Raw genomic sequence first — 27,126 nt, 5'->3', positions numbered from 1 at the left:
AGTAGTCGAATCAGACGTTTGTTACGCAGCAGGCTGTTACCAACACAAGTGACAAGATTCAACAGTGAGTTAATGTGGTGTCAAACTTTCCAACCCTTGAATATGTAGTCATAATACTCTCTGTCTTTCAAATTAACAGGTCTGCTATTGATCCAACAGTAACACAGGCAGCACAGGAATCAAAAAGGGCTTTCTGCTTAAAATATAAACCCATTATAACATAATGGCAGTAGGAAAAAGGACACTGTTATAAGCAACACTAAAGTAAAATCCAGGTCTTTGGTTGGCCCCATTTTCTTCTTCCATCTGCTGGTATCCATTCTAATGCCACTCTGCATATATCCAGGAGGCAAAATATGTATCATACCATCCTTAGGCATCTCTTCGTCACAATGACCCGCAGGCGCCTTCTGCCGTCAGTGTCTAGATCTTCTTGCAACCAACCTTGGCACCGCCAGACTGGTAGTCATGTTTTGGAGTGTGCATGATGCATCAGCCAACAAAGCAATGCCATCTGTAAAATCCAGGTCTGTCAACCGGTGGTATTACCCATAGGTTGGAGAGTATGTAGCCTTGGTGCCTGAGCTGGTCTTGACGCAGCAGCTGGAGTCATGGTATAAGGCTTTGAAGATGTTAATATATTGCTCCAGGAGTTATACCATCTTGTGAAGATGCTAATATATCGCTTCTGGATTCAGTACCGTTATTAATATATCATTCCTGGATATAGCACTGTCTTAAGAAGATATTAATATATCGTTCCTGGATATAGCACTGTCTTGCGAAGATGTTAATATATCATTCCCGGATATAGCACTGTCTTGAGAAGATATTAATATATCGTTCCTGGATATAGCACTGTCTTGCAAAGATGTTAATATATCATTCCTGGATATAGCACTGTCTTGCGAAGATGTTAATATATCGTTCCTGGATACAGTACTGTCTCACGAAGATATTGATATACCGCTTCTGGATTCAGTACCGTCTTGTGAAGTTATTAATATATCGTTCCTGGATATAGCACTGTCTTGCGAAGATATTAATATATCACTTCTGGATGCAGTACTGTTTGGAAAGATGCTAATGTATCGTTCCTGGATGCAGTACTGTCTTGCAAAGATATTGTTGGCCTCTAACTTCCTGGCTCAGAATCTCTCCCAGAAGGGTTTACCTGGCAATTGTCCAGAACGACTAACTTGTGGACAATTGCAGTGGGCTGGGAATCGGCCCACAAAGCAATTTAAATCACTAGCTTCAGATAGCTCTGTGAACCTTAAACTCATAGTTACTCTGAAAGAGTTAGAAGGGAAAAAAGCACTTCTAACTTAAGAGTAATTATTTAAAACACCCAGACTGAACCCCGCTGTGTATTGGGTTTTCCCTACCCATACAGGATTCCTTACCTCCTCCCAACCTGACCCTACTCTCCATCTGGACCCAAATGACACCTCCCCCACCTGAAGGACAACCCTCTAAAGTCCAAACCACTGACCCCCCCACCCATTATGCAAACCCCCACATCCCATTCACTTACCTTCTGCCTTTCACAGGGACATTTAAACCCAGCTGCTTTACAGCAGCTAGTGCTGTAAAAAGGGGCCATATCCTACTTCGCTTCCTTTCCTTTTGCACTTCATCTTGGAGCTGGGGATGCGATTCACTTCTTTATTCTCACCTGGCCTGAGTCAGGAAGGTCAGGTGAGACAGGCAATTTAAGTGCATGTCAGTCGGTACAGTGTAGCAATCTGCTGCTGACTGTCACTCTGACTGAGGTCAGGGGTAATTATATCGCTCCGGGGTGTCGTACTGTGTTGCAAAGATGTGAATATCTACGGGATGCTATATTGTGGTTAAGTCATTGAAGAACCATCCAAAAGATGAATTCCAAAAAAGCACTTCTACGTTAAGAGTAAAGCTAAAGCAACTTGGAAAGATGGTAATTGCGGCCTGCATATTCTTTGAGATTTAGCCAAAATGGCACTCCAACACATTCCACTTGGTGCAGAGACCCCATATCTTCTCTATGTGCTGAGGGTGCCATCTACAAAGGCTGTGCCCTCTGCTGTCTCCACCACACATACAGACAATTCAACAAAGTTTCATGTGGAAAACACTCAGGCTGCAGCTGATGATATCCATGCAACCCTTGTTACCACCATATGTTATAGGAAAGAAGTTTTAAAAGGCAAGAATCATTTGTATTTACATCACACCTTTCACACTGATGTTTCTCAAATTTGCTTCAGCCCAATGATTTACCTTTGAAGTATATTTGATTTGATTTATTACTGTCACATGTATTAGTATACAATGAAAAGTATTGTTTCTTGCACGCTATACAAAGCATACCGTTCATAGAGAAGGAAACAAGAGAGTGCAGAATGTAGTGTTACAGTCATAGCTAGGGTGTGGAGAAAGATCAACTAATGCAAGGTAAGTCAAAAGTCTGACGGCAGCAGGGAAGAAGCTGTTCTTGAGGCGGTTGGTACATGACCTCAGACTTTTGTATCTTTTTCCCGATCGATTCCTGGCTCGGGTCACTGTCTGTGTGGAGTTTGCACATTCTCCCCGTGTCTGCGTGGAGTTTGCACATTCTCCCCGTGTCTGCGTGGGTTTCCTCCGGGTGCTCCGGTTTCCTCCCACAGTCCAAAGATGTGCTGGTTAGGTTGATTGGCCAAGCTAAATTGCCCCTTAGTGTCCCGGGATGCGTAGATTAGAGGGATTAGCGGGTAAATATGAGGGTTAGAGGGATTAGCAGGTAAATATGTAGGGATATGGGGATAGGGCCTGGGTGGGATTGTTGTCGGTGCAGACCCGATGGGCTGAATGGCCTCTTTCTACACAGTAGGGGTTCTATGGTTCTATGAAGAAGATGGAAGAGAGAATGTCTGGGGTGCTTAATTATGCTGGCTGCCTTTCCATGGCAACGGGAAGTGTAGACAGTGTTAATAGGTGGGAGGCTGGTTTGAGTGATGGACTGGGCTTCGTTCACAACCCTTTGCAGTTTCTTGTGGTCTTGGACAGAGCAGAAGCCATAAAAAGCTGTGATACAACCAGAGAGAATGCTTTCTATGGTACATCTGTAAAAGTTGGCGAGAGTCATAGCTGACATGCCAAATTTCCTTAGTCTTCTGAGAAAGCAGAGGCGTTGGTGGGTTTCTTAACCATAGTGTAGGCATGGGGGGACCAGGACAGGTTGTTGATGATCTGGACACCTAAAAACTTGAAGCTCTCGACCCTTTCTACTTTAGGTGAATCATGTAAACTGTAATCAAGTCTTGACAAAGCAGAGTCTTGTATTTTTACACAACGCAACGTCAATTTTAACAGACATAAATTAGCAGACAAGCTATTTTAAAATGGAAGAGAATCCCCAAGCAGGTCCTGTCAGAGGACGTGTTCCACTGCATCCCCCACACAATTTCTGCCTGGCTTTTCTGTGGGACTGGGATAATGGTCGTCTTCTTGAAGCAGATAGGAAACCCAGATTATTGTAAAGAGAGGTTGAAGATGTCTGCGCACACTCCCACCAGTTGGTCTACGCAGGATCTGAGTGCTCGTCCGGTATCCCATCCATGCCAGTTGCATTCTGTGGATTGACCTTTGAGAAGGCTGCTCTGACATCTGCAATGGTGACCTCAGATACAGGTTCATCCGAGGGTTCTGGAGTGGAGGATGTGCTCTTTCTGATCTCTTGCTCAAAATGGACACAGAATGAATTGAGCTCATCAGGGAGGGGTGCGTAGGAACCGGCGATTTTACAAGCTTTCATCTTGTAGCCTGTTATGTCTTGCAGACCTTGGGGGGTCTGTGTGGCTTGCTTGGGATTCTAGCTTGGTCCAGTACTGTCTTTTGGCATCTTTGATGGATCTCCTTAGATCACATCTGACTTTCCTGACTTGAATGCCTCAGACCTAGACTTCAGCAAGCAGTGGATATCCCTGTTCATCCATGGTTTCCGGTTGGGAAACATGCAAATTTGCTTCTTTGGCACACGGTCTTCTCCACACTAATTAAATCAGTCACTTTAGTGGCGTACTCGTTCAGGCTGGTCGCAGAGTTTTTAAATACTGACCAGTCCACTCACTCTAAGCAGTCCCGTAGTAGATCATCCGATTCCTCAGACCAACATTGCACAAATTTCTTTGACGGAGTTTCCCGTTTCAGTTTTTGCTTGTAAGCCGGGAGCAGGAGCACAGCCTTGTGGTCTGATTTGCCAAAGTGTGGGCGGGCGATAGAGCGGTAGGCATGTTTGATATTTGTGCAGCAGTGGTCTAGGATGTTTGGGCCTCTGGTGGAACAGGAGACGTGTTGGTGGTAACTTGATATGACTGTTAGGTCAGCAGACACTGCAATTAATATGTGTTTTTGGGTGGTGTTCGTGAGGGGTTAACCTTGGCATGCACACAAGAAAAATTCTTTGAAGAAATGCCATGAGATCATTTCTGTTCATCTGACCAAATGACAGGGCCTGATCTGAAAGTTTCATTCAAAGAGTAGCACATCTGCCAGGATATATAGGAGGAATACATAGCAGAAAGGTGTGGGGGGGTGGGTTTCAAATTCCTGGGGCATTGGGGCCAGTTCAGAGGGAGATGGGACTTGTAAAAATGGGACGGGTTACACTTGGGCAGGACCAGGATGGGTTACACCTGGGCAGGGCCAGGACTGATGTTCTTGGAGGGAAGAATTTGCTAGAGTGGTTGGGGAGGGTTTAAACTAATATAGTAGGGGGATAGGAACCTATGTAAAGATTCGGTGCGGGGGAATCAAGAACAAGAGAAAAAGACATCAAAGAGAATAAGAAAAGTGAGAGGCAGAGAAATCAAGGGCCAGAATCAGTACAAAATAGCAGGAACAGGACAAGGAATATTAACAGTACTAGCATTAAGGTTTTGTACCTGAATACTTGGAACATTTGAAACAAAATGGATGAAGTAGTTGCACAGATAGAGGTAAAGGATTATGATATAATTGGCATATGGAGACATGGCTCCATGGTGACCAAGGATGGGAACTAAACGTTGAGGACTATTCAGTGTTTAGGAAGGACAGACAGAAAGGAAAAGGTGGTGGAGTTGCATTGTTGATTAAAGAAAATATTGATACGATATTGAGGAAAGACATTAGCACAGATGATGTGGAAGGTGTCTGGGTCAAGTTAAGAAACATCAAGACGCAAAAAACATTTGTGGGGGTGGTATATAAACCACCATGCTAGCGGTAATGTTGGGAATAGCATTAGACAGGAAATCGGAGGTGCATGTGCTAAAAGAACATCTGTGATTATGGGCGACTTTAATCTGCATGTAGATTGGGAGAGTCAACTTAGTCACAGTGCAATAGAGGAGGAATTTCTGGATGGTTTTCGGGAGCAAATCATTGAGGAGCCAACAAGGGAAGAGGCCAACTTGGACAGGGTATTGTGCAATGAGCAAGGATTAGCTGGCAATCTAGTTGTGTAAAAACCCATGGAGATGAGTGATCATAATATGATAGAATAGTGAGGTAGTTGATTCTGAGACCAGGGTCTTGAATCTCAATAAAGATAACTATGATGGTATAAGGCATGAGTTGGCTGTGATGGACTAGGAAACATTACTGAAAGGAAAGACAGTGCACAGGCAAGGGCAGGCATTTAAAGAATGAATAGGTGAACTCCAAAAGTTGTTTATTCCTATTTGGCGCAAGAGTGGAAAGGGAACTGTGGCCAAACCATGGCTTATGAGGAAAATTAGATATGGTATCCATTTCAAAGAAGGAGCATATAAATTGGCAAAAAAAAGCAATAGACCTTAAGATTGGGAGCAGTTTAAAGTTCAGAAAGGCAGTCCAAGGGATTGATTAAGAGGAATATAGAGTATGAAGGTAAGCTAGCGTGGAAGATAAAAACTGACTGTAAAAGTTTCTATAGGTAAGTAAAGAGAAAAAGATTGACAAAAATGAATGTAGGTGCCTTACAGTCAGAAATGGCACTACATCTTTGCTTCTGTCTTCACAAAGGAAGACATGAACAATGTACTGGAAGTTCTGAGAAACAAGTTTTAGTGAGCAGCTGGAGGAAATCAGTATTAATAGAGAAATGATTTTGAGGAAATTAATGTGATTCAAGTCGGATAAATCTCCAGGTCCTGATAATCTTCATCCAGAGGACTTAAGGAAGTGGCTCTAGAAATAGCGAATCCATTGGTGGTCATTTTCCAAAATTCTTTGGACTCTGGACTGGTTCCTACAGATTGAAGGGTAGCTAATGTAAGCCCGCTATTCAAAAAGGGAGGTAGAGAAAAACCGGGGATCTATAGACCAGTGAACCTAACGTTGGTAGTAGGGAAGTCGCTAAGTCTGTTATCAAAGATTTCATAGCACAGCAGTTGTAAAGCAGTGGTTTAATCATTCAAAGTCAGCATGGATTTATGAAAAGGAAATCATGCTTGAAAAATCTACTGGACTTCTTTGAGGATGTAACTAATAGAGTTTACCAGGGAAAACTGGTGCATGTGGTTTATTTAAACTTTTAGAAGGCTTTAAACAGGGTCTCACATAGATTACTATGTAAAGTTAAAGCACATGCAATTATAGGTAATGTCTTGTTATGGATAGAAAGCTGGTTAGCAGACAGGAAGCAAAGAGTTGGAATAAATGGGTAATTTTTGGATTGACAGGCAGTGACCTGTGAGGTACCGCAGGAATCTTTGCTAGAACCCCAACTGCTCACATTATATATTAATGATTTGGATGAAGGAACTAAATGTATTATCTCCAAATTTGAAGATGATACAAAGTTGGGTAGGAGGGTGAGCTGTGAGGAGGCTGCAGAGATGCTTCAGCGTGATTTGGCAGATGCAGTATAATGTGGATAAATGAGTTATCCACTTTGGTAGCAAAAATTGGAAAGCAAATTATTATTTGAATGGGTGTAAATTGAAAGAAGTGGATACTTGGTGTCCTCGTGCATCAGTCACAAAGTAAGTGCCCAGGTACAACAGGCAGTAAAGAAGGCAAATGGTATGTTGGCCTTTATAGTGAGAAGATTTGAGTACAGGAATAGAGATGTTTTACTGCAATTCTATAAGGCTTTGGTGAGGCCACACCTGGAGTATTGTGTGCAGTTTTGGTGTCTCTATCACAGGAAGGATGTTCTTGCGATAGAGGGAGAACAGCAAAGGTTTACCAGGTTGATTCCTGGGATGGCAGGTCTGTCATATGAAGAGAGACTAAGTCAGTTAGGATTATATTCACTGGAATTTACAAGAGTGAGAGGGGATCTCATAGAAACTTATAAAATTCTAACAGGGTAGATTCAGAAAGAATGTTCCTGATGGTTGGGGGAGGCCAGAACTAGGGGTCATAATTTGAGGATAAGAGGTAAACCTTTTAGGACTGAGGTGAGGAGAAATTTCTTCACCCAGAGGCTGGTGCATGTGTGGAATTCATTACCACGGAAAGTAGTTGAGGCCAAAACATTGTGGGATTTCAAGAAGGAATTAGAGGTTAAAGGGTCGAGGGAAATGGGGAGAAGGTTATTGAATTTGATGATCAGCCATTATCAAAATGAACGGCGGAGCAGGCTCAAAGGGCCGAATGGCCTACTCCTATTATTTTCTATGTATCTATGTCAGTGCAGCACTCGCTCAGCACTGCTGCATCAACCTGGATTATCGGTTCAAATTCTGGGTTCAAAGGGCTTGAATTCACGTTTAAATTTGAAAAGTACATTGTTATCCATTTGAGACTAGGTTATGGGTTCAAGGCTCTGGAATGGGACAACCTTCCGAGTTGGAGGTGAAAGTGCTACCACTGAGCCACTGCTGACGTTAAACATCTCATGGCACTTCTTTGAAGAGGGAAATACTTCTGCCTCATTGTCCTGACCAATAGTGTATCCATTAAGTGTTAGAATGTAACTGGTGACAACTTTGTATTGGATGTAATGTGACCAACTTTAACAAGCTGTAAGGGTCAGCTGACCCAGTAAACCATGGAACCAATTACAGAATGATGTAATAGTCAGCTGACTCACTATAAATAAAAACCTGTTTGGAATTGTGGGGAGCTTGGAGTAGCCCAGGGCGAGGCCCCAAGTTGGGAGTAATGAAGTTTCTTTATTAAACCCTTTCTTTGATTTATAAGTTGGCGTAAGTTTTGTTATATTTTCATTATCTGCATCTGAAGAGTTCCTTCTGAAGAAACACTAGGCAACATCACCAAAACTGCTTATCTGGTCAGTGTCATAGTGCTGTTTGTAGCTGCACCATAATTGGCTGCTGCGTTTCCTACGTGACAACAGTGACAACACTTCAAAAATATTTTCTTGGTTCCAAATCATTTTGGGATGCACTGACATCATGAAAGGTGCTATATAAAGGTAAGTCCTTTCTGAACCATTTGACAATAATCTTACAATTCACAAAATTCCCCCCTACTATCTTGCATAATAAATAAAAAGATAAAATATTGTTTATTGAAAATTAATTTAAACTTTAACTTACTGAAGAATCTAAATATGAACTGGATGTCAAACAAAGCAACAAAGTAAAGTTAAAGTTTATTTATTAGTCACAAGTAGGCTTACATTCACACTGTAATGAAGTTACTGTGAAAATCCCCTAGTCGCCACACTCCGGCGCCTGTTCAGGTACACTGAGGGAGAATTTACATGGCAATGCACCTAAGTAGCACATTTTTGGACTGTGACAGGAAACCAGAGCTCCCAGGAGAAACCCACGCAGACACGAGGAGAATGTGCAAACTCCACACAGACAGTGACCCAAGCCGGGAAGCGAATCCGGGCCCCTGGAGTTGTGAGGCAGCAGTGCTAACCACTGTGCTATCGTGCCGCCCAAGACATGTTCATGGAATTCGGCAGATCTTTTTTAGACCCCAAAACTTTAAAAAGATCTGACTCGTTTTTGGATGAAGTGGCAACAATATCGCTTATTGTGATTTTCTCACTGTCTCATTTCTCTTTTGGTGCATTTCTTTGAGGCTGAGCCAAGAGTGCCACAGGAGCAGTCCTGGTACGACCACCCAGACCGTATTAAAGAAAGTCAGATAGACCCAGAGATAAAGCCAGTTGCTGGTGTCCAGGTTGGGGCTCCCGATGAGCCACTCAGGGCAGAAGGTCATCCAGCCACCATAGAGCTCGCAGACGCACAGCACAATTTGCACAAAGTGCCTGAAAATGAAGAGGGTGTAACATGTTATTGGCCAGACCATTAATGAGGAAGAACAGTGTGCTGCAGATGCTGCCAATCTGAATTGGAAACAGAAAATGTTGGTGATTCTCAACAGGTCAGGCAGCATCTGTGGAGAGAGAAACAAAATTAACATTCCAGATCTTCAGTAAAGGGGCAGGAAGAGAAAACGGTGGGAATACCTGTGATAAAGTGGAAATCTTTTTCTTTTCCCCCCCCCCCTCTTTCCCTTGCTTTGCATTTGCCTAAAAGCTATTTGTCTTGAACATCTTCCAACTCTAATGAAAGATCATCCTTCTGAAATGTTAACTGTTTCCCAACAGATACTCTCAGACTTGCTGAATATTTCCAGTGTTATCTGACTGTTGAATAAGTTGGCACTTTTCAAAACAAATCGATTTTTCAGAAAGTTACTGTCATTTTTCAATCAGCGTCAGCTAGTAGCAGGCGGGGACAGAAATATTGTTTCAAAATAGTTAAACACACACAAATCCATTACTGATTGAGGTAAAAAACATTAAAGGTGAAGTAAAGTTTATTTATAAGTCACAAGTAAGTCTGACTGCAATGAAGTTACTGTGAAATTCCCCGAGCCGCCACACTCCAGCGCCTGTTCGGGTCAATGCACCTAACCAGCACGTCTTTCAGATTGTGGGAGGAAACCGGAGCACCCAGAGGAAACCCACGCAGACACGGGGAGAACGTGCAGACTCCACACAGATAGTGACCCAAGCCAGGAATCGAACCCGGGTCCCTGGCGCTGTGAGGCAGCAGTGCTAACCACTGTGCCACCGCGCCACCCATTGATTGATTGATTGAGACTGATGTCAGAGTAGAATACTTGTCCATTTATGTCTCTTACATTAATTCATTACATTACATTAATTATTAATTCTTCAAGGCATTATCAGTTGGAAGATTAAACACACTGGCGCACATCATCCAGAAACATTGGCTCTATTCTCTCTCTCCACAGATGCTGCCAGACCTGCTGAGATTTTCCAGCATTTTCTGTTTTTGATTCAGATTCCAGCATCCACTGTAATTTGCTTTTATCTGCTGATACTTTCCTTGTTAAACTAAAAAGCCAGTGTTTTTATTCCAATCTGCAGTTTATCAGTTCAGATTTGTTTTGTGTAGTGTGATGATGGTGGGGCAATTGATATGGATATATATTTTTTCTTTTGTGTTGAAGCGGAATGTTTAAAAATCAGCTTCATGCTACAGGTAGCTAGTATGTCAGGAAAGAATGCAGCTCAGATTTTTGGAGAGCAGGATAATTACTCATTTCAACCTTGCAAGTGTTTATGGTAAGTAGAGTTAATGGACTTTTGTTTACTTAAATTCCCCTTGGATTTCGGATAAGAGTGATTGACATGTTCATGTGATCATGTGGTTTATGTGCAGAGGCAAAAGCTTTTGCAGAAAGCAGTTTACTTTGCAGCTGAAACCTGGTTGAAGTTAGAATGATTTTGCATTCTTCTGGAACTCTATCTCGCGCTGAAAGCTTCAAGACTGTCTACACTCATTATAGCAAGTATAGTTATGGTTGCTAACTGTACTTAACGTGGCATTTACGTCTGTATGAAGAATGCTGCTTATTTGAATCTGAAAAAAGTGATGTTAGAAATTAAAGTTGTTTCCTTTTCATTTGACTGTTAATAGTTAAGCTGCTTAATTTGTTAGAGTTATATTTAAACTGCGTTATTAAATAAAGTTTGTTTGACTATAAAAGATCCCTAATTTGTCAGTGGAATTACTGCTGGAGTGAAACATCCAATCCTCACATTTATGCAAAATAGAAAAATGGTTGGGGTCTACTCTAGCTTCATAATCTACCTTGGGGTTCTGGTCCGGGACCCTACTAGTAACTGGAAGAGTGGCATATAGCCAGAGATAACTGCAATCGACATTTCAAGTCAGACAGAAAAGTCTCTTCACCAGACTGTAATAAGTCGAGGGCAACTCGATGAGGCTTCAGAACACAAAGGCATTATTGCTAAAGCAACGAGTATACAAATAGGGTCTGTCAGAATAATTATGTGGCTACATTTTTCCCTGGCTCCAACTGCTGATCCTTCCCAACCCGGGATACATGCCCTTGCATTCCACTGGCTCAGCTTCTCACCACATCAGTCCATAGGGTCTGGTCTGAACACGTGGCCCTCAGGGAACTTAAAGGGGCCACACTGCCACACAAACAGTAAGTGCTCTTTCTCTCCTGATTATTGAAAGACTTCGATATCTGCTCTCATGGAGTACTGTTATGCCATCAGCCATTCACCAACAGACCCTCTCCAGATCGATATTCACCCACGCTATTTGCAGTAGGGTCAGAGGTACCGATGCGGCAATTCATTTCAGGTTTTCCTGGGGGGCGTGGGGAGGGGTGGGGAAATATAGAAGGGAATACAGAGAATCACTCAGGGTTTTCCCTTTAGCTCAGCTGCTAAGTTTACTTCTCAGTGGAGTATTGAGCCATACAGAGCAAGACAGTTCCAGGTTCAATCCCTGGACTGTGCTGAATTAGTTAGCTCAATAGAATGGTGCTGAGGGCAAATGCAAACAGCTTAGGTACTCTGATTTGACACATTTTTACTATCCAATGAGCCCCGCATGAAAAATGTACACATGGATGTTTTCTCACACAATCACCCCGTCCCTGGGTCAAACAGCCTTTCACCACCTACAGTCTAGAAGAACAGTTAAGTGGGTAAAGAATCGGAGAGGCCAGCAGCTTCAGAACCATGGACCAGAATAAGCCAACACTTTCAGAGAAGGAGGAATAAAATGAAGGGACCAGAAATGAAGAAAATTGATGGGTGACAGGGTTAGGGTAGGGGGAGGAATGCTTTACATTGGATTTCTCCCCAGAGAAATATTCCCTTCTGATACTGATGCACGGTGCAGATAGAGGCAAATTAATGCTGATTTTGCGGAATAATTTTATTGATTTGTTTACTGCTTGGACATTTCTCATAATGAGCAATATTCCAATCTTCTTACCTGTAGTATTTATCTTTCACAATGGCGTGTATGAGAAGCAGAACCAAAAACCCGTCCAGCAGCACAGTCAGGATTTCTAGTGACACGATATTGGGATCTGAATGAAGCCATCTTGCATCTGCTTTCCCATACTCCTGCCCTGGGAACATGGAAATATTCAACTGAGGGACTGCAATCTGCCACTGACATAGACATGCCTGCACATCATAGTGACTATTAGTGAAACACATCAAGGCTTATTACTGGATAAGCTTTTTTTCTTAGTGTCACAAATAGGCTTATATTAACACTGCAATGAAATTACTGTGAAAATCCCTGGACTGTGTCGCTCTGGATTGTATCCCCGTCTCACCCACTTGGATTTAACAAACTCGCCAAAGAGTTTTCAATAGAGCTGATTTAAACAGAAAAAAATCTACACTCCGGTGCCTGTTCGGGTACATTGAGGGAGATCTTAGCATGGCCAATGCACCTAACCCGTACGTCTTTTGGACTGTGGGAGGAAACTGGAGCACCCGGAGGAAACCCAAGCAGACACGGGGAGAATGTGCAAACTCCGCACAGATAGTGACTCAAATGGGAATCAACCCAGGTCCCTGGCGCTGTGAGACAGCAGTGCTAACCACTGTGCCACCGTGTCCCCTCAGAGACAAATAGTTTAATATATTAATGGGAAACACATGAGCTACACTATTACCTTTAGGGATAATTTTATCCAGCCTAATTTGCCCCTTATAAGACAACATCAAAATGTCTATTGCCTATTCTCAATTGCCTTGAGGACACTAAGAGTAAATCATATACTTTGGAGCATAAGTTATATTTAGGACATTGGAGTTGGATGTGACACAGGTCACAGCTTGCAGAATACAAAGATGATAGTGGGGTAAAACAAGGTAAAAATGGACTACAGTAAAAGCAATAGGAAGAAGTCACTTATGAGTCAAAATGGTAACTTGTTTCTGGTTCTGCTGATGCTGCCCTGCTAAGTATTTCCAGCACGTGCGGTTTTTATTAAAAATGGATTACATTTGGTGTGTTCTTCAAGCAAATTGGAAAACCGAGACCTGAAAATTAAAATCAGGCATTGAAACCCCAACGATGAGTTGGAGAATGAAAGCAGGGCCATTAGCACATCCTGTGCACTGTTATTAAAGTTTATTTATTAGTGTCACAAGTAAGGCTTACATTAACACTGCAATGAAGTTACTTTGAAAATCCCCTACTTGCCTCACCCCGGTGCCTGTTCGGGTAACACTGAGGGAGAATTTAGTATGGCCAATGCACCTAACCAGCACATCTGTCAGACTGTGGGAGGAAACTGGAGCACCCGGAGGAAACCCACGCAGACATGGGGAGAACGTGCAAACTCCACACAGACAGTGACCCAAACCGGGAATTGAACCCAGGTCCCTGGCGCTGTGAGGCAGCAGTGCTAACCACTGTGCCACCATGCTACCCAGTGTTATAGTGTTCCCAGTTTCACTGAAACTGTACCACAGGTATCTTCATCCCAGGAACACACTGATTTTTTAAATCTTCTCTCTGTGCCACTTCCCAATTTGACAGTGAGCCCTGCTGTGTGTAGAACATGGAACATAGAACAGCACAGCACAGAACAGGCCCTTCGGCCCACGATGTTGTGCCGAGCTTTATCTGAAACCAAGATCAAGCTATCCCACTCCCTATCATCCTGGTGTGCTCCATGTGCCTATCCAATAACCGCTTAAATGTTCCTAAAGTGTCTGACTCCACTATCACTACAGGCAGTCCATTCCACACCCCAATCACTCTTTGCGTGAAGAACCTACCTCTGATATCCTTCCTATATCTCCCACCACGAACCCTATAGTTATGCCCCCTTGTAATAGCTCCATCCACCCGAGGAAATAGTCTTTGAACGTTCACTCTATCTATCCCCTTCATCATTTTATAAACCTCTATTAAGTCTCCCCTCAGCCTCCTCCGCTCCAGAGAGAACAGCCCTAGCTCCCTCAACCTTTCCTCATAAGACCTACCTTCCAAACCAGGCAGCATCCTGGTAAATCTCCTCTGCACTCTTTCCAGCGCTTCCACATCCTTCTTATAGTGAGGTGACCAGAACTGCACACAATATTCCAAATGTGGTCTCACCAAGGTCCTGTACAGTTGCAGCTTAACCCCATGGCTCTTAAACTCCAACCCCCTGTTAATAAAAGCTAACACACTATAGGCCTTCTTCACAGCTCTATCCACTTGAGTGGCAACCTTTAGAGATCTGTGGATATGGACCCCAAGATCTCTCTGTTCCTCCAGTCTTCAGAACCCTAGTGTAGTATAAACAAATGGGGTGGACACTAGTTTCCTACACTGTATAAAAACATTTTTTACACCAAGGTGTACATGAACCTTATATCCATTAATAATTATAATGACGAGTTATAACACAATCTTGCTCCACGCATTAAAAACAAGAATTCACTTTGTTTTACATTCGGAGGCCTGAACTTAAAAGTGGGGATCAGCAGTTGCCTGTGAAAAGAAAAAGTTTATTTATTCGTCACAAATAAGGCTTATATTAACACTGCAATGAAGTCACTGTGAAATTCCCCTAGTGGCCACACTCCGGCGCCTGTTCGGATCAATCCACCTAACCTGCACCTCTTTCAGAATGTGGGAGGAAACCGGAGCAGCTGGAGGAAACCCACGCAGACACGGGGAGAATGTGCAAACTCCACACAGACAGTGACCCAAACTGGAAATTGAACCCAGGTCCCAAACGCTGTGAGGCAGCAGTGCTAACCACTGTGCCACCGTGAAACTTGCAATGGCAGCGTTGGTCCTCTCATTCGAAGAATCAAACAACCATTATCTCTGTGAACTGGATTACGAATATAAGATAAATACAGAATTGGTTGACAGCGGCAATGGTTTGGGACCTGGGCTGCGTTTGTTGAGATGTTGCTTTCTGGAATTATTCTACGATTCATTTCCTCTACTCCGTCAAATGGAACTGTGAAGTGATATGTTGAAACTCCAAATACTCATGGTGGTACAGCAGAGAAGGAGGCCATTCACCCCATCATATCTGAGCCAGTCCTTTTGTACAGCTAACCAATTAAACCCTTGCCCCCTGACTATTTCCCAAAAGCCCTGCGCATCTTTTCCTTTAATATAGGAACAGGATTAGGCCATTCAGCCCTTCAAGCCTATTCCACCATTCAATGAGATTATGGCTGATCTGTCATGTAGCTCTATACAGCTGCCTGTATACCTCTGGCTAACAAACATCTATCAATCACAGTTTTAAAATGAGTAACTGATCTAGCATCATTTTCAGAAGAGAGTTCCAAACTTTTATCAGTCTTTGTGTGAAGAAGAATTTCCTCATTTCACCGTGAAATATCTGGCTCTAATTGACGATGTCCCTAGTCCTAGCATTAGGTAATTTGGCTTGTAGCCTAACTCATGGAGTTCAGGTATCATCCTACTACATCTATTCTCCAAGGCTAATATATTCTTTCTTTCTGTGGTGCTTGGAACTGCTCACAATACTCCAAGTGAGATCTAACCAGAGCACTGTACTGATGAAGCACTAAATTATATTCCTCTGGATTTATAAGCCACTATTCTATTAGCCTTTTTGATTATCTTCTGTACCTGCTCATGACATTTTAATGATCTGTGTATCTGCTCCCAAGTCTCTTTGAACTGTTTCGAGCTTTCAGCCATTTAGAGAGTACCCTGTTCTATCCCTCTTAGGTCCAAAGTGGGTGACTTCACATTTGCCTGCATAGAAATCCATTTGGCATAGTTTTGCCCATTCACTTCTTCGTAATGCTTTGCTTCCATCTAACTGTTCACCACGCTGTGTCGTTGCTACATTTGGCTATGTGAATTCGTATCCCATCATCTCATTAATAAATACACTGAATAGTTAAGGCCTCAATCCAGATCCTTGTGGGGCAACACGAGTCACATTCTGCCCATTATCCCTACTTAATTCAGCCAGTCTCCTCACCAGGTCAATAATTTAACTTCAATCCCATGAGCTTCGAAATATCTCACAAAGAATTTTATGAAATGTTTTCAGGAAGTCCAGATAAATAAAGCTCATACTGAACGCTGGACACATTAGAGACAGGGGCTGGGACTTTATGGCTCTTCACATCAGTGGGGTCTTCTGGTTCCGCCGACAACGCACTCCTGCCGTGGCTTTCCTGATGGCATAGGAAGAAGTCAATAGGGAATCCTGTTGACAGTGGCGGGACCAGAAGATCCTGCCGCCGGCTAATGGCCCGCTGCCCCCAGCCCCAAGGAACATGTTGCTGGGAGGCCAGAGAATCCGTCCATTGGATGGAACACTCCCAGTTTTGGGGGGGATGGGGGTGGGGGGGGGGGGGGGGGGGGGGGGGGGGGGGGGGGGGAGGGTTCCGGTGCTGCCTTTCCCATAGGCCCCGAATGGCGGGATTGCACCAAATTCTATATTTGGAACCTCGGCCTATTCCTCGCCGAGTCGCCTGGTGGACCGGCAACTGATTCGTCCACTCGCCCTCAGCTGACTGGTCCCGGCACCATATTTAAACACCAGTCCAGCGCACTCATATCTCTCTCCAGCCCAGCTGTCTTCACCAGACCGTGCAGAATGTCAGCAACACAGGAGGGGGAAAAGCCTCAAGAGGAAGTCTGTTTCTCAATTCATTGCGGTATCACTTTGACCCCCTTGTTTGTGAGTTTTTTTTCGAGCTTGTCGGGGCCGAGCTTCTCTCCCCTCAGTTTCCCTCTGCCTTCCATTGTCCATCGCCTTCAGCGACCTCCTTGCCCCTCTGCCTGCCATCACAAGCCCCACACCCCCCCCGTTTGCATGGCCCTCTTTCCACATGCCCCCCCATGTCCTCACCAGGTAACTGACTCCCATCGCCGGCCTCACCTTGCTTGCACTCCAGCCCCGGTCGAACTTTGGACCTTTGTTGGGGTGGCTGTGAGAGACCACAGCATTGTGCTGTCCAGATAGATACTGGTATGTGGCACTGGGAGGAAGGAGACCCCTGTACTCCCAGGCAAAGCACTGAACCGGGACGGTGACACAGGAGGGTCTATGGGTCCAACAGCACAGTGCTGACGGTGAAGACCAGCTCGCCACGGAGATGGAGACAGGTCAGCGCCGGCCGAGGAGTGGAGAGCAAATCGGGAGCAGTGCAGCACTACGGCAGGGTTGCACTCACTTCAAGATCTGAGGGCCACCTTGTGCAATCCACTCTTTAGCAATCGGGTTTGATGCCGACATGCTTCCTCGCTGGCGGAGGGCCTGGCGGCACACGGTGGACAGCTGTTTTAATGAACATTCATGAGATGGAAATGACATTCGCACCACCTGCCAGCAGGGGGACTGACCTGCCGCCATTGGGAGAATGGCAACACGATTTTGCACCGGCTGATTTCTGCCACCAAAGGTGGGTTGGGGGAATTCCACCCACTGAAGAGGCTGAGTGAGGGAGTAGTCAGCTGGAGCTGGATGTCACCTGGAGGCCTCTGGAACAAGGCACTGTGTTCCTGGATGTTGGCACCTTGTGGCAGAATGTAGGTGAGAAATAGGGAGGGGGAACCCTGGATCAATCTGGAATGTAGGTTGTGATGAACAAAGCATCGTAGCTGTGAGGGACAGCTCGGTGGATAGGATATTGGTATGTAGATAGGCTGGAAAATTGGGCGGGGATCCTGGATTCAATCCTGGACCGGGGAGCGGCGCGGGCTTGGAGGGCCGAAGGGCCTGTTCCTGTGCTGTATTGTTCTTTGTTCTTTGTAATCCTTGGAGAATGCCAGAGATATAATCCGAGGAGCAGGAAAAGAAGCATCCAGGTTCTCCGGGTACAACTGGAGGCCACATCTATTGTGATAAGCAGCAATGACCAAATTTGTGTGTTAGATTTATAAAAATATCCAGAACTTACATAGGAAAGCAAGAATATTATCAGATTGTGCCACCGTCCCCACCAAAGACATGTAAACAAATGGGCCTTCCTGCAAGACAATAACAACATCCAATTTAGTTGAACAGAAAATGCTCAGCAGATCTGGCAACATCTGTGGAGAGAAACACTGTTAATGCTTCATGTCCAAATGACCCTTCTACAGATCCAAAGAAAGGTAAAAAATGTAATGAAATCAGCTGTTGACTGTCAAGATGGGACGGTTAGATTCTCCTGTTGAAGATGGTCATTGCCTGGCACTTCTGTGGCATGAATGTTACTTACCATTTATCAGCCCAAGCCTGAATATGGTCCAGGGTCTGTTACGTGTGGACATGGACTGCCATCAGAATGAGGGCTTGCAAATGGAACTGAACACTGTGTGGTCACCAGTGAATATCCCCACTTCTGACCTTGTGTTAGAGGGAAGTTAATTGAGGAAGCAGCTGAAGACATGTGGGTCTAGGACACTATCCTGAGGAGCCCCTGCAGTGGTGGAAGTGGTGCTGTTCAGCAATGTCACTGAAATAATAATCCAGGGCCCATCTAATGTCCTGGGGACATGGGTTCAAATCCTACTGAGGTAGCTGGTATGCCCTCTCTCTGTTTTCTTCTAATTAACCTATCCATGCTAATATATTATCCACAACCCACGAAGCCTTTGTTTTGCCGGTTAACCTTTCGTGCATCTGTGGAGAGAGAATAGAATTAATGTTTTGAGTCTATATCCAGACTCGAAACGAGAACTCTGTTCTCTCACCACAGATGCTGTCAGACCTCCTGCGATTTTCCAAGCATTTTCTGTTTGCGTTTCAGATTCCAGCACCTGCAGAAATTTGCTTTTGTATTAAAATCCTGAAGGGACTTAATAACGTGGATGCTGAGAGGTTGTTTCTGTAGGTCAGGGAATCTCAGGCATGGATGCACAATCTCAGGATAAGGGGCCAATTATTTAGGACTGAGATAAGGAGATATGTCTTCATTCAAAGAGTTGTGGACCTTTGGAAATGTCCACCCAGAGGGTTGTGGATGCTCCATTAAATGAAGTTAAGGCTGGGATAGCCAAGATTCTTGGTTTCTTGGGGAATTCAGGGATATGAGGAATGGGTGGGAAAGTGGAGTTGAAACCCAAAATCAGCCATGATCATATTGAACGGTGGAGCAGGCTCGATGGACCAGGAGGTCTACTCCTGCTCCTATTTCTCATGGTCTTATTCTTCCATTTCATTGATTTTAATACCTGTAAGCAACAATGAATTGTCAAATGTTGGATAAAGTAGCTTATTGCAACACTGTGATGTGGAGATGCCGGCGTTGGACTGGGGTGGGTACAGTAAGAAGTCTCACAACACCAGGTTAAAGTCCAACAGGTTTATTTGGTATCATGAGCTTTTGGAGCGCTGCTCCTTCATCAGGTGAGGAGGATGAAGGAGCAGTGCTCCAAAACTCGTGATACCAAATAAACCTATCAGACTTTAACCTGGTGTTGTGAGATTTGTTATTGCAACACCATAAGGGGATTATTTTAAAATACCCCAATAAAATCCAGCTAGCTCAGGGATGTTCAAACTGGAAACCTATGGCTTTGAAAACTGGCCCTTCAAAATACAGGAAACTCAGCCCTATTCTTATTCAATTATTATTACATTGTTTGCCCAGCTTACATTTTACAGACCCTCCATAAATTTGAGCAGATTTATAACTTTACTCTGTTCCTATGTTAACTCTCAGTTCAGTTTCTGCTGAGTTGCTTCATGACTTCCCGTCCAATTTTTCAATTCTTGTGTTCAATTCCCTCCCCCCATCTCCGTAACTTACTCCCACCCCCACCTTTCTCCAATTCTGACCTTCTGTGCATTCCAGCTTTCCTTCTGCAGTGGTGCCTTCAGCGGTCCGGGGCCCAAATTCTGGAATTTCTTGTCTGAAGTTCACCACCTCTGCACCTTATTTAATCCCTGGAGACCAGGAAGGTTGTCAACTCCCTTGCTCAGATACAAAGGAAACCTGAAACTTCTAAACCTATACATCCAGTTATTTTCAATAGTTTGCAAGCTAAGGTTCAAAAAAATTAGAGGCTCCCGCAAGGCCAAATGTTCTTAAAGTGCTTGGCTCAATTAATAACAGCCCGGTTGCTGTGTTGGCTACACTGTGGGATCTTGCTGTGTCAATTAGCTGTAGTATTTCCTACATTAAAAAGTGTTGCGGAGGATGGGTCTGGCCACACTGCCGCGGAACGCTCCAAGTAGTTGGACCGTACCGCAGCACCTGTCCTTTGTGGAGAAATTTTTCCGCAAACACACATTTGACCACATGGCTATCAAGCAGTGGTCGGCACGTAACGTCCTTGAGGCCCTGAGAGAAAAGGAGACGGCGGATCCTGTCGGATGGTTCCCTGAGCAGACTGTCAATGTCATCTGGCAGAATGCCTCATCACCAGAACTCACAAACAAGCACCAAGACCTGGCTTGGCTGGTGGTGAGAAGGGCACTTCCCATCAGATCCTTTATGCACGCCCCAGGTCTCAACATCACCGCACGCTGCCCTCAAAGCGGCTGCGGGGGTGATGAGACGGTCGCACACCTCCTTGTGGAATGTGCCTTTGCAAAGAAGGTCTGGAGTGAGATGCAGTGGTATTTGTCGCGGTTCGTCCCGGGCAGCTCGGTGACGCAGGACTCTGTGCTCTACGGGCTGTTTCTGGGGACGCACACCGAGACAAATATCAACTGCTGCTGGAGGGTCATCAACTCGGTGAAGGACGCGCTTTGGTCCGCCCGAAACCTGCTGATCTTCCAGCTGAAAGAATTGTCCTTGACCGAGTGTTGCAGACTGGCACATTCCAAGGTCCAGGACTACGTGCTCAGGGATGCGCTCAAGCTTGGGGCAGCCGCCGCAACGGCACAATGGGGAAAGGCCACCGTGTAAAGCGTCTCAACCGAGGCAGAGCGAGGGCCCGGTAACTGCAGAACACCCTCGGCCTGCGTAACTGTGTGCCAACCTGAAAAATAACAGCACACAGTAAACTCTGATGTATGTATATAGTTTAAGTACTGAAATGTAATTAATGTAATGTCGTGTAAATAAACATAGTATTGTACTGTAAAAATGATTCTTTTTTTGCACTGTTTGTAATTTTTGGATCTGTCGTTTTGCAATGGTTTATTTGAGAGTTTTTTTTAATGAATAAAGTATATTTTTGGTTTGGATTTTTAAAAAAATTCCTACATTAGAAAAACCCTCGGACTGCGTAACTGTGCGACCCTGTAAAAACAGCACACAGTGAAATGTGATGAATGTATATAGTTTTTGGAAGAACTGAACTGTAATGTATGTAATGACTTGAAACTGAACATTGTAAAATCTGAAACCAAAAGAGAAAATGCTGGAAAATCTCAGCAGTTCTGGCAGCAGCTGTAAGGAGAGAAAAGAGCTGATGTTTCGAGTCCAGATGACCCTTTGTCAAACTGTAAAATATGACTTTTTTTTGCACTGTTTGTAATGATTGGAAATGTTGTTTCAGTAATGGTTTGTTTCAGAGTATTTATGAATAAAGTATATTTTTGAAATAATTTTTTTCCTACATTACAACACTGACCACACTTCAAAATTCTTAAATGCCTGCAAGGCGTTGGGATCTTCCCAGGGTTGGGAAAGGCGCTTTATAAATGCAAGTTCTTTCTCAATAAGCACACAGTTGGGTGGATTTTTCTCCTGTCTTTCTCCTTATGCTGGAGATTCATGTTTTTATTTGAAATGCTGAGAAACAGCGCAGAGGATTAACTGGGTTTAATGCAACAGAGAGAGAGGGGTTCACTCACCAGGGTGAAGTGCACGATGGCATCGTAGAAGAGCCAGGCCAGGAGTGCCCGCTCCAGAGGTGGGCAGCCCTGCCCGAAGCGCAGAGTCAGTGCCCAAGCCAGCGGCACCTGAGCGGCGCACAGCAGCAGCGGGCAGAGCGCTGCCCAGCTCAGCAGCCCGGCCATCCCCGCACCTCCTCCCCGGAACTGCTCACATCCTTCCCCCATGGACAACCCTGGGCGGGACCAGCTGATTGACATGCGTGAGCCCTTCTCATCTTCCTCATGCTCCAACTTCCACACTTCCCCTGGAACATTATCTGGATCATTATTAATTGTATCAATCCATTTGATCACAGCTTCCTCCTCCCGATGCTGCCTCCCCTGCAGGAACTCCCCTCAGTCAGCACCATTCAGGCACGCTCCCCGCGGTCTTTCCCACCATCTAGTGGCCACATCCAGCATTACAGCCGCTGGACGACCAGCCGCGGATTAAACCGACTGTTTGCTGCCCCCCCCCCCCCCTGGTGGCGGGTTCCGGCAGTTCAGGGTGATTTGCTGCCCCCGGGTGGCGGGCTCCGGCAGTTCAGGGTGATTTGCTGCCCCCGGGTGGCGGGCTCCGGGAGTTCAGGTTCAGGGTGAGTTGCTGCCCCCGGGTGGCGGGCTCCAGGAGTTCAGGTTCAGGGTGAGTTGCTGCCCCCGGGTGGCGGGCTCCAGGAGTTCAGGTTCAGGGTGAGTTGCTGCCCCCGGGTGGCGGGCTGCGGTAGTTCAGGGTGATTTGCTGCCCCCGGGTGGCGGGCTCCGGGAGTTCAGGAGGGGTTGCTGCCCCCGGGTGGCGGGCTGCGGTAGTTCAGGGTGATTTGCTGCCCCCGGGTGGCAGGCTCCGGGAGTTCAGGGTGATTTGCTGCCCCGGGTGGCAGGCTTTGGGAGTTCAGGTGAAGTCGCTGCTCCCGAGTGGCGGACTCCGGGAGTTCAGGTTCAGGGTGAGTTGCTGCCCCCGGGTGGCGGGCTCCGGGAGTTCAGGTTCAGGGTGAGTTGCTGCCCCCGGGTGGCGGGCTCCGGGAGTTCAGGTTCAGTGTGATTTGCTGCCCCCGGGTGGCGGGCTCCGGGAGTTAAGGGGGAATTGCTGCCCCCGGGTGGCGGGCTCCGGGAGTTCAGGTTCAGGGTGATTTGCTGCCCCCGGGTGGCGGGCTCCGGGAGTTCAGGGGGAGTTGCTGCCCCCGGGTGGCGGGCTCCGGGAGTTGCTGCCCCCGGGGGGCGGACTCCGGGAGTTCAGGGTGATTTGCTGCCCCCGGGTGGCGGGCTCCGGGAGTTCAGGTTCAGGGTGAGTTGCTGCCCCCGGGTGGCGGGCTCCAGGAGTTCAGGTTCAGGGTGAGTTGCTGCCCCCGGGTGGCGGGCTCCGGGAGTTCAGGGGAGTTGCTGCCCCCGGGGTTGCGGGCTGCGGTAGTTCAGGGTGATTTGCTGCCCCCGGGTGGCAGGCTCCGGGAGTTCAGGGTGATTTGTTGCCCCCGGGTGGCGGGCTCCGGGAGTTCAGGGGGAGTTGCTGCCCCCGGGTGGCGGGCTCCGGGAGTTCAGGGGAGTTGCTGCCCCCGGGTGGCGGGCTGCGGTAGTTCAGGGTGATTTGCTGCCCCCGGGTGGCAGGCTCCGGGAGTTCAGGGTGATTTGTTGCCCCCGGGTGGCGGGCTCCGGGAGTTCAGGGGGAGTTGCTGCCCCCGGGTGGCGGGCTCCGGGAGTTCAGGGGGAGTTGCTGCCCCCGGGTGGCGGGCTCCGGGAGTTCAGGGTGATTTGCTGCCCCCGGGTGGTGGGCTCCGGGAGTTCAGGGGGAGTTGCTGCCCCCGGGTGGCGGGCTCCGGGAGTTCAGGGTGATTTGCTGCCCCCGGGTGGCGGGCTCCGGGAGTTCAGAGGGAGTTGCTGCCCCCGGGTGGCGGGCTCCGGGAGTTCAGAGGGAGTTGCTGCCCCCGGGTGGCGGGCTCCGGGAGTTCAGGGGGAGTTGCTGCCCCCGGGTGGCGGGCTCCGGGAGTTCAGGCTGTGGAACATTCTGTGGTCTCCTCGGCGGCGGCGGGCGGGGCGGAGCTGAGCAGCGCGATGGCGGACAGCAGTGGCGCCGAGAATCACCGCATCAAAAGCTTCAAGAACAAGGGCCGCGATGTGGAGGTGAGCGAGCCGGGGAGGAGAGGCGGAGGGCGGCAGCGGGGCGCCGGTTTCGGTCTCTCTGAACCTGGGAGCCGCGGCCCAGCGGGGCGGTTGTCGCCGGCCGAAGCCGGGAACAGCGAGTCCTCCCCGCCCGGGGCCTGGGATCAGGCTGCCCGCCGCGCTCAGGCCCGAGGCCGCTGCTGCCGTTCTGCGGCCAGGAACCGACACCCGGCCCGAGAACCGGAGGAGGAGGGGGGTGGCCGCGCCCAACCCGGGACCCCCGCCCCCCCGCGGCCCCCCACACGCGTCCTTTGCCCCCCTCGCGCCCCTTGCCCCCTCGCCCCTTGCCCCCTCGCCCCTTGCCCCCTCGCCCCTTGCCCCCTTGTCACCTCGCCCCCTCGCCCCTTGCCCCCTCGCCCCTTGCCCCCTCGCCCCTTGCCCCCTCGCCCCTTGCCCCCTCGCCCCTTGCCCCCTCGCCCCCTCGCCCCCTCGCCCCTTGCCCCCTCGCCCCTTGCCCCCTCGCCCCTTGCCCCCTTGCCCCCTTGTCCCCTCGCCCCTTGCCCCCTCTCCCCATGCCCCCTTGCCCCCTTGCCCCCTTGCCCCCTTGCCCCCTTGCCCCCTCGCCCCCTCGCCCCCTCTCCCCTCGCCCCCTCACCCCTTGCCCCCTCACCCCTTGCCCCCCTCACCCCTTGCCCCCTCACCCCTTGCCCCCATCGCCCCTTGCCCCCATCGCCCCTTGCCCCCTCGCCCCTCGCCCCTTGCCCCCTCGCCCCGTGCCCCTTCGCCCCGTGCCCCCTCGCCCCGTGCCCCTCGCCCCGTGCCCCCTCGCCCCCGTGCCCCCTCGCCCCGTGCCCCCTCGCCCCGTGCCCCCTCGCCCCTTGCCCCGTGCCCCCTCGCCCCGTGCCCCCTCGCCCCGTGCCCCCTCGCCCCGTGCCCCCTCGCCCCGTGCCCCCGCCGTGCTCGCCCCGTGCCCCCTCGCCCCGTGCCCCCTCGCCCCGTGCCCCCTCGCCCCGTGCCCCCTCGCCCCGTGCCCCCTCGCCCCGTGCCCCCTCGCCCCGTGCCCCCTCGCCCCGTGCCCCCTCGCCCCGTGCCCCCTCGCCCCGTGCCCCCTCGCCCCGTGCCCCCTCGCCCCGTGCCCCCTCGCCCCGTGCCCCCTCGCCCCGTGCCCCCTCGCCCCGTGCCCCCTCGCCCCGTGCCCCCTCGCCCCGTGCCCCCTCGCCCCGTGCCCCCTCGCCCCGTGCCCCCTCGCCCCGTGCCCCCTCGCCCCGTGCCCCCCTCGCCCCGTGCCCCCTCGCCCCGTGCCCCCTCGCCCCGTGCCCCCTCGCCCCGTGCCCCCTCGCCCCGTGCCCCCTCGCCCCGTGCCCCCTCGCCCCGTGCCCCCTCGCCCCGTGCCCCCCTCGCCCCGTGCCCCCTCGCCCCGTGCCCCCTCGCCCCGTGCCCCCCTCGCCCCGTGCCCCCTCGCCCCGTGCCCCCTCGCCCCGTGCCCCCTCGCCCCGTGCCCCCTCGCCCCGTGCCCCCTCGCCCCGTGCCCCCTCGCCCCGTGCCCCCTCGCCCCGTGCCCCCTCGCCCCGTGCCCCCTCGCCCCGTGCCCCCTCGCCCCGTGCCCCCTCGCCCCGTGCCCCCTCGCCCCGTGCCCCCTCGCCCCGTGCCCCCTCGCCCCGTGCCCCCTCGCCCCGTGCCCCCTCGCCCCGTGCCCCCTCGCCCCGTGCCCCCTCGCCCCGTGCCCCCTCGCCCCGTGCCCCCTCGCCCCGTGCCCCCTCGCCCCGTGCCCCCTCGCCCGTGCCCCCTCGCCCCGTGCCCCCTCGCCCCGTGCCCCCTCGCCCCGTGCCCCCTCGCCCCGTGCCCCCTCGCCCCGTGCCCCCTCGCCCCGTGCCCCCTCGCCCCGTGCCCCCCTCGCCCCGTGCCCCCCTCGCCCCGTGCCCCCTCGCCCCGTGCCCCCTCGCCCCGTGCCCCCTCGCCCCGTGCCCCCTCGCCCCGTGCCCCCTCGCCCCGTGCCCCCTCGCCCCGTGCCCCCTCGCCCCGTGCCCCCCTCGCCCCGTGCCCCCTCGCCCCGTGCCCCCTCGCCCCGTGCCCCCCTCGCCCCGTGCCCCCTCGCCCCGTGCCCCCCTCGCCCCGTGCCCCCCCTCGCCCCGTGCCCCCCTCGCCCCGTGCCCCCCTCGCCCCGTGCCCCCCTCGCCCCGTGCCCCCCTCGCCCCGTGCCCCCCTCGCCCCGTGCCCCCCTCGCCCCGTGCCCCCCTCGCCCCGTGCCCCCCTCGCCCCGTGCCCCCCTCGCCCCGTGCCCCCCTCGCCCCGTGCCCCCCTCGCCCCGTGCCCCCCTCGCCCCGTGCCCCCCTCGCCCCGTGCCCCCCCTCGCCCCGTGCCCCCCTCGCCCCGTGCCCCCCTCGCCCCGTGCCCCCCTCGCCCCGTGCCCCCCTCGCCCCGTGCCCCCCTCGCCCCGTGCCCCCCTCGCCCCGTGCCCCCCTCGCCCCGTGCCCCCCTCGCCCCGTGCCCCCTGCCCGTGCCTCGCCCCGTGCCCCCCTCGCCCCGTGCCCCCCTCGCCCCGTGCCCCCCTCGCCCCGTGCCCCCCTCGCCCCGTGCCCCCCTCGCCCCGTGCCCCCCTCGCCCCGTGCCCCCCTCGCCCCGTGCCCCCCTCGCCCCGTGCCCCCCTCGCCCCGTGCCCCCCTCGCCCCCGTGCCCCCCTCGCCCCGTGCCCCCCTCGCCCCGTGCCCCCCTCGCCCCGTGCCCCCCTCGCCCCGTGCCCCCCTCGCCCCGTGCCCCCCTCGCCCCGTGCCCCCCTCGCCCCGTGCCCCCCTCGCCCCGTGCCCCCCTCGCCCCGTGCCCCCCTCGCCCCGTGCCCCCCTCGCCCCGTGCCCCCCTCGCCCCGTGCCCCCCTCGCCCCGTGCCCCCCTCGCCCCGTGCCCCCCTCGCTCGCCCCGTGCCCCCCTCGCCCCGTGCCCCCCTCGCCCCGTGCCCCCCTCGCCCCGTGCCCCCCTCGCCCCGTGCCCCCCTCGCCCCGTGCCCCCCTCGCCCCGTGCCCCCCTCGCCCCGTGCCCCCCTCGCCCCGTGCCC

The 27,126-nt window shown here is 50.5% G+C and overlaps 2 protein-coding genes across 2 annotated transcripts in view; one reads left to right on the top strand and one right to left on the bottom strand.

Moving 5' to 3' along the window:
- Positions 1–8,531: 8,531 nt before the first annotated feature.
- Positions 8,532–22,385, bottom strand: ebpl (EBP like). Its single transcript, XM_078231941.1, has 4 exons — positions 21,967–22,385; positions 18,134–18,203; positions 12,204–12,342; positions 8,532–9,178 (listed from the first exon to the last, which is right to left on the bottom strand). Exons 1-4 carry the CDS (start codon positions 22,204–22,206, stop codon positions 8,938–8,940), a joined length of 690 nt encoding a protein of 229 aa, XP_078088067.1. The 5' UTR covers positions 22,207–22,385; the 3' UTR covers positions 8,532–8,937.
- A 1,595-nt stretch (positions 22,386–23,980) lies between these two features.
- Positions 23,981–27,126, top strand: part of kpna3 (karyopherin alpha 3 (importin alpha 4)) — a 52,455-nt gene continuing 49,309 nt past the window's right edge. The window contains exon 1 of the mRNA XM_078232102.1: positions 23,981–24,099. Coding sequence (XP_078088228.1) covers positions 24,031–24,099 — 69 coding nt within the window. The 5' untranslated portion in view covers positions 23,981–24,030. The remainder of the gene's footprint in view (positions 24,100–27,126) is intronic.

The sequence above is a fragment of the Mustelus asterias genome, chromosome 17, assembly GCF_964213995.1.
Source record: "Mustelus asterias chromosome 17, sMusAst1.hap1.1, whole genome shotgun sequence".
In the NCBI taxonomy this organism is placed as follows: Eukaryota; Metazoa; Chordata; class Chondrichthyes; order Carcharhiniformes; family Triakidae; genus Mustelus; species Mustelus asterias.
The sequence above is the reverse complement of the archived record's forward strand: the minus strand, read 5'-3'. Positions and strand labels throughout refer to the sequence as shown.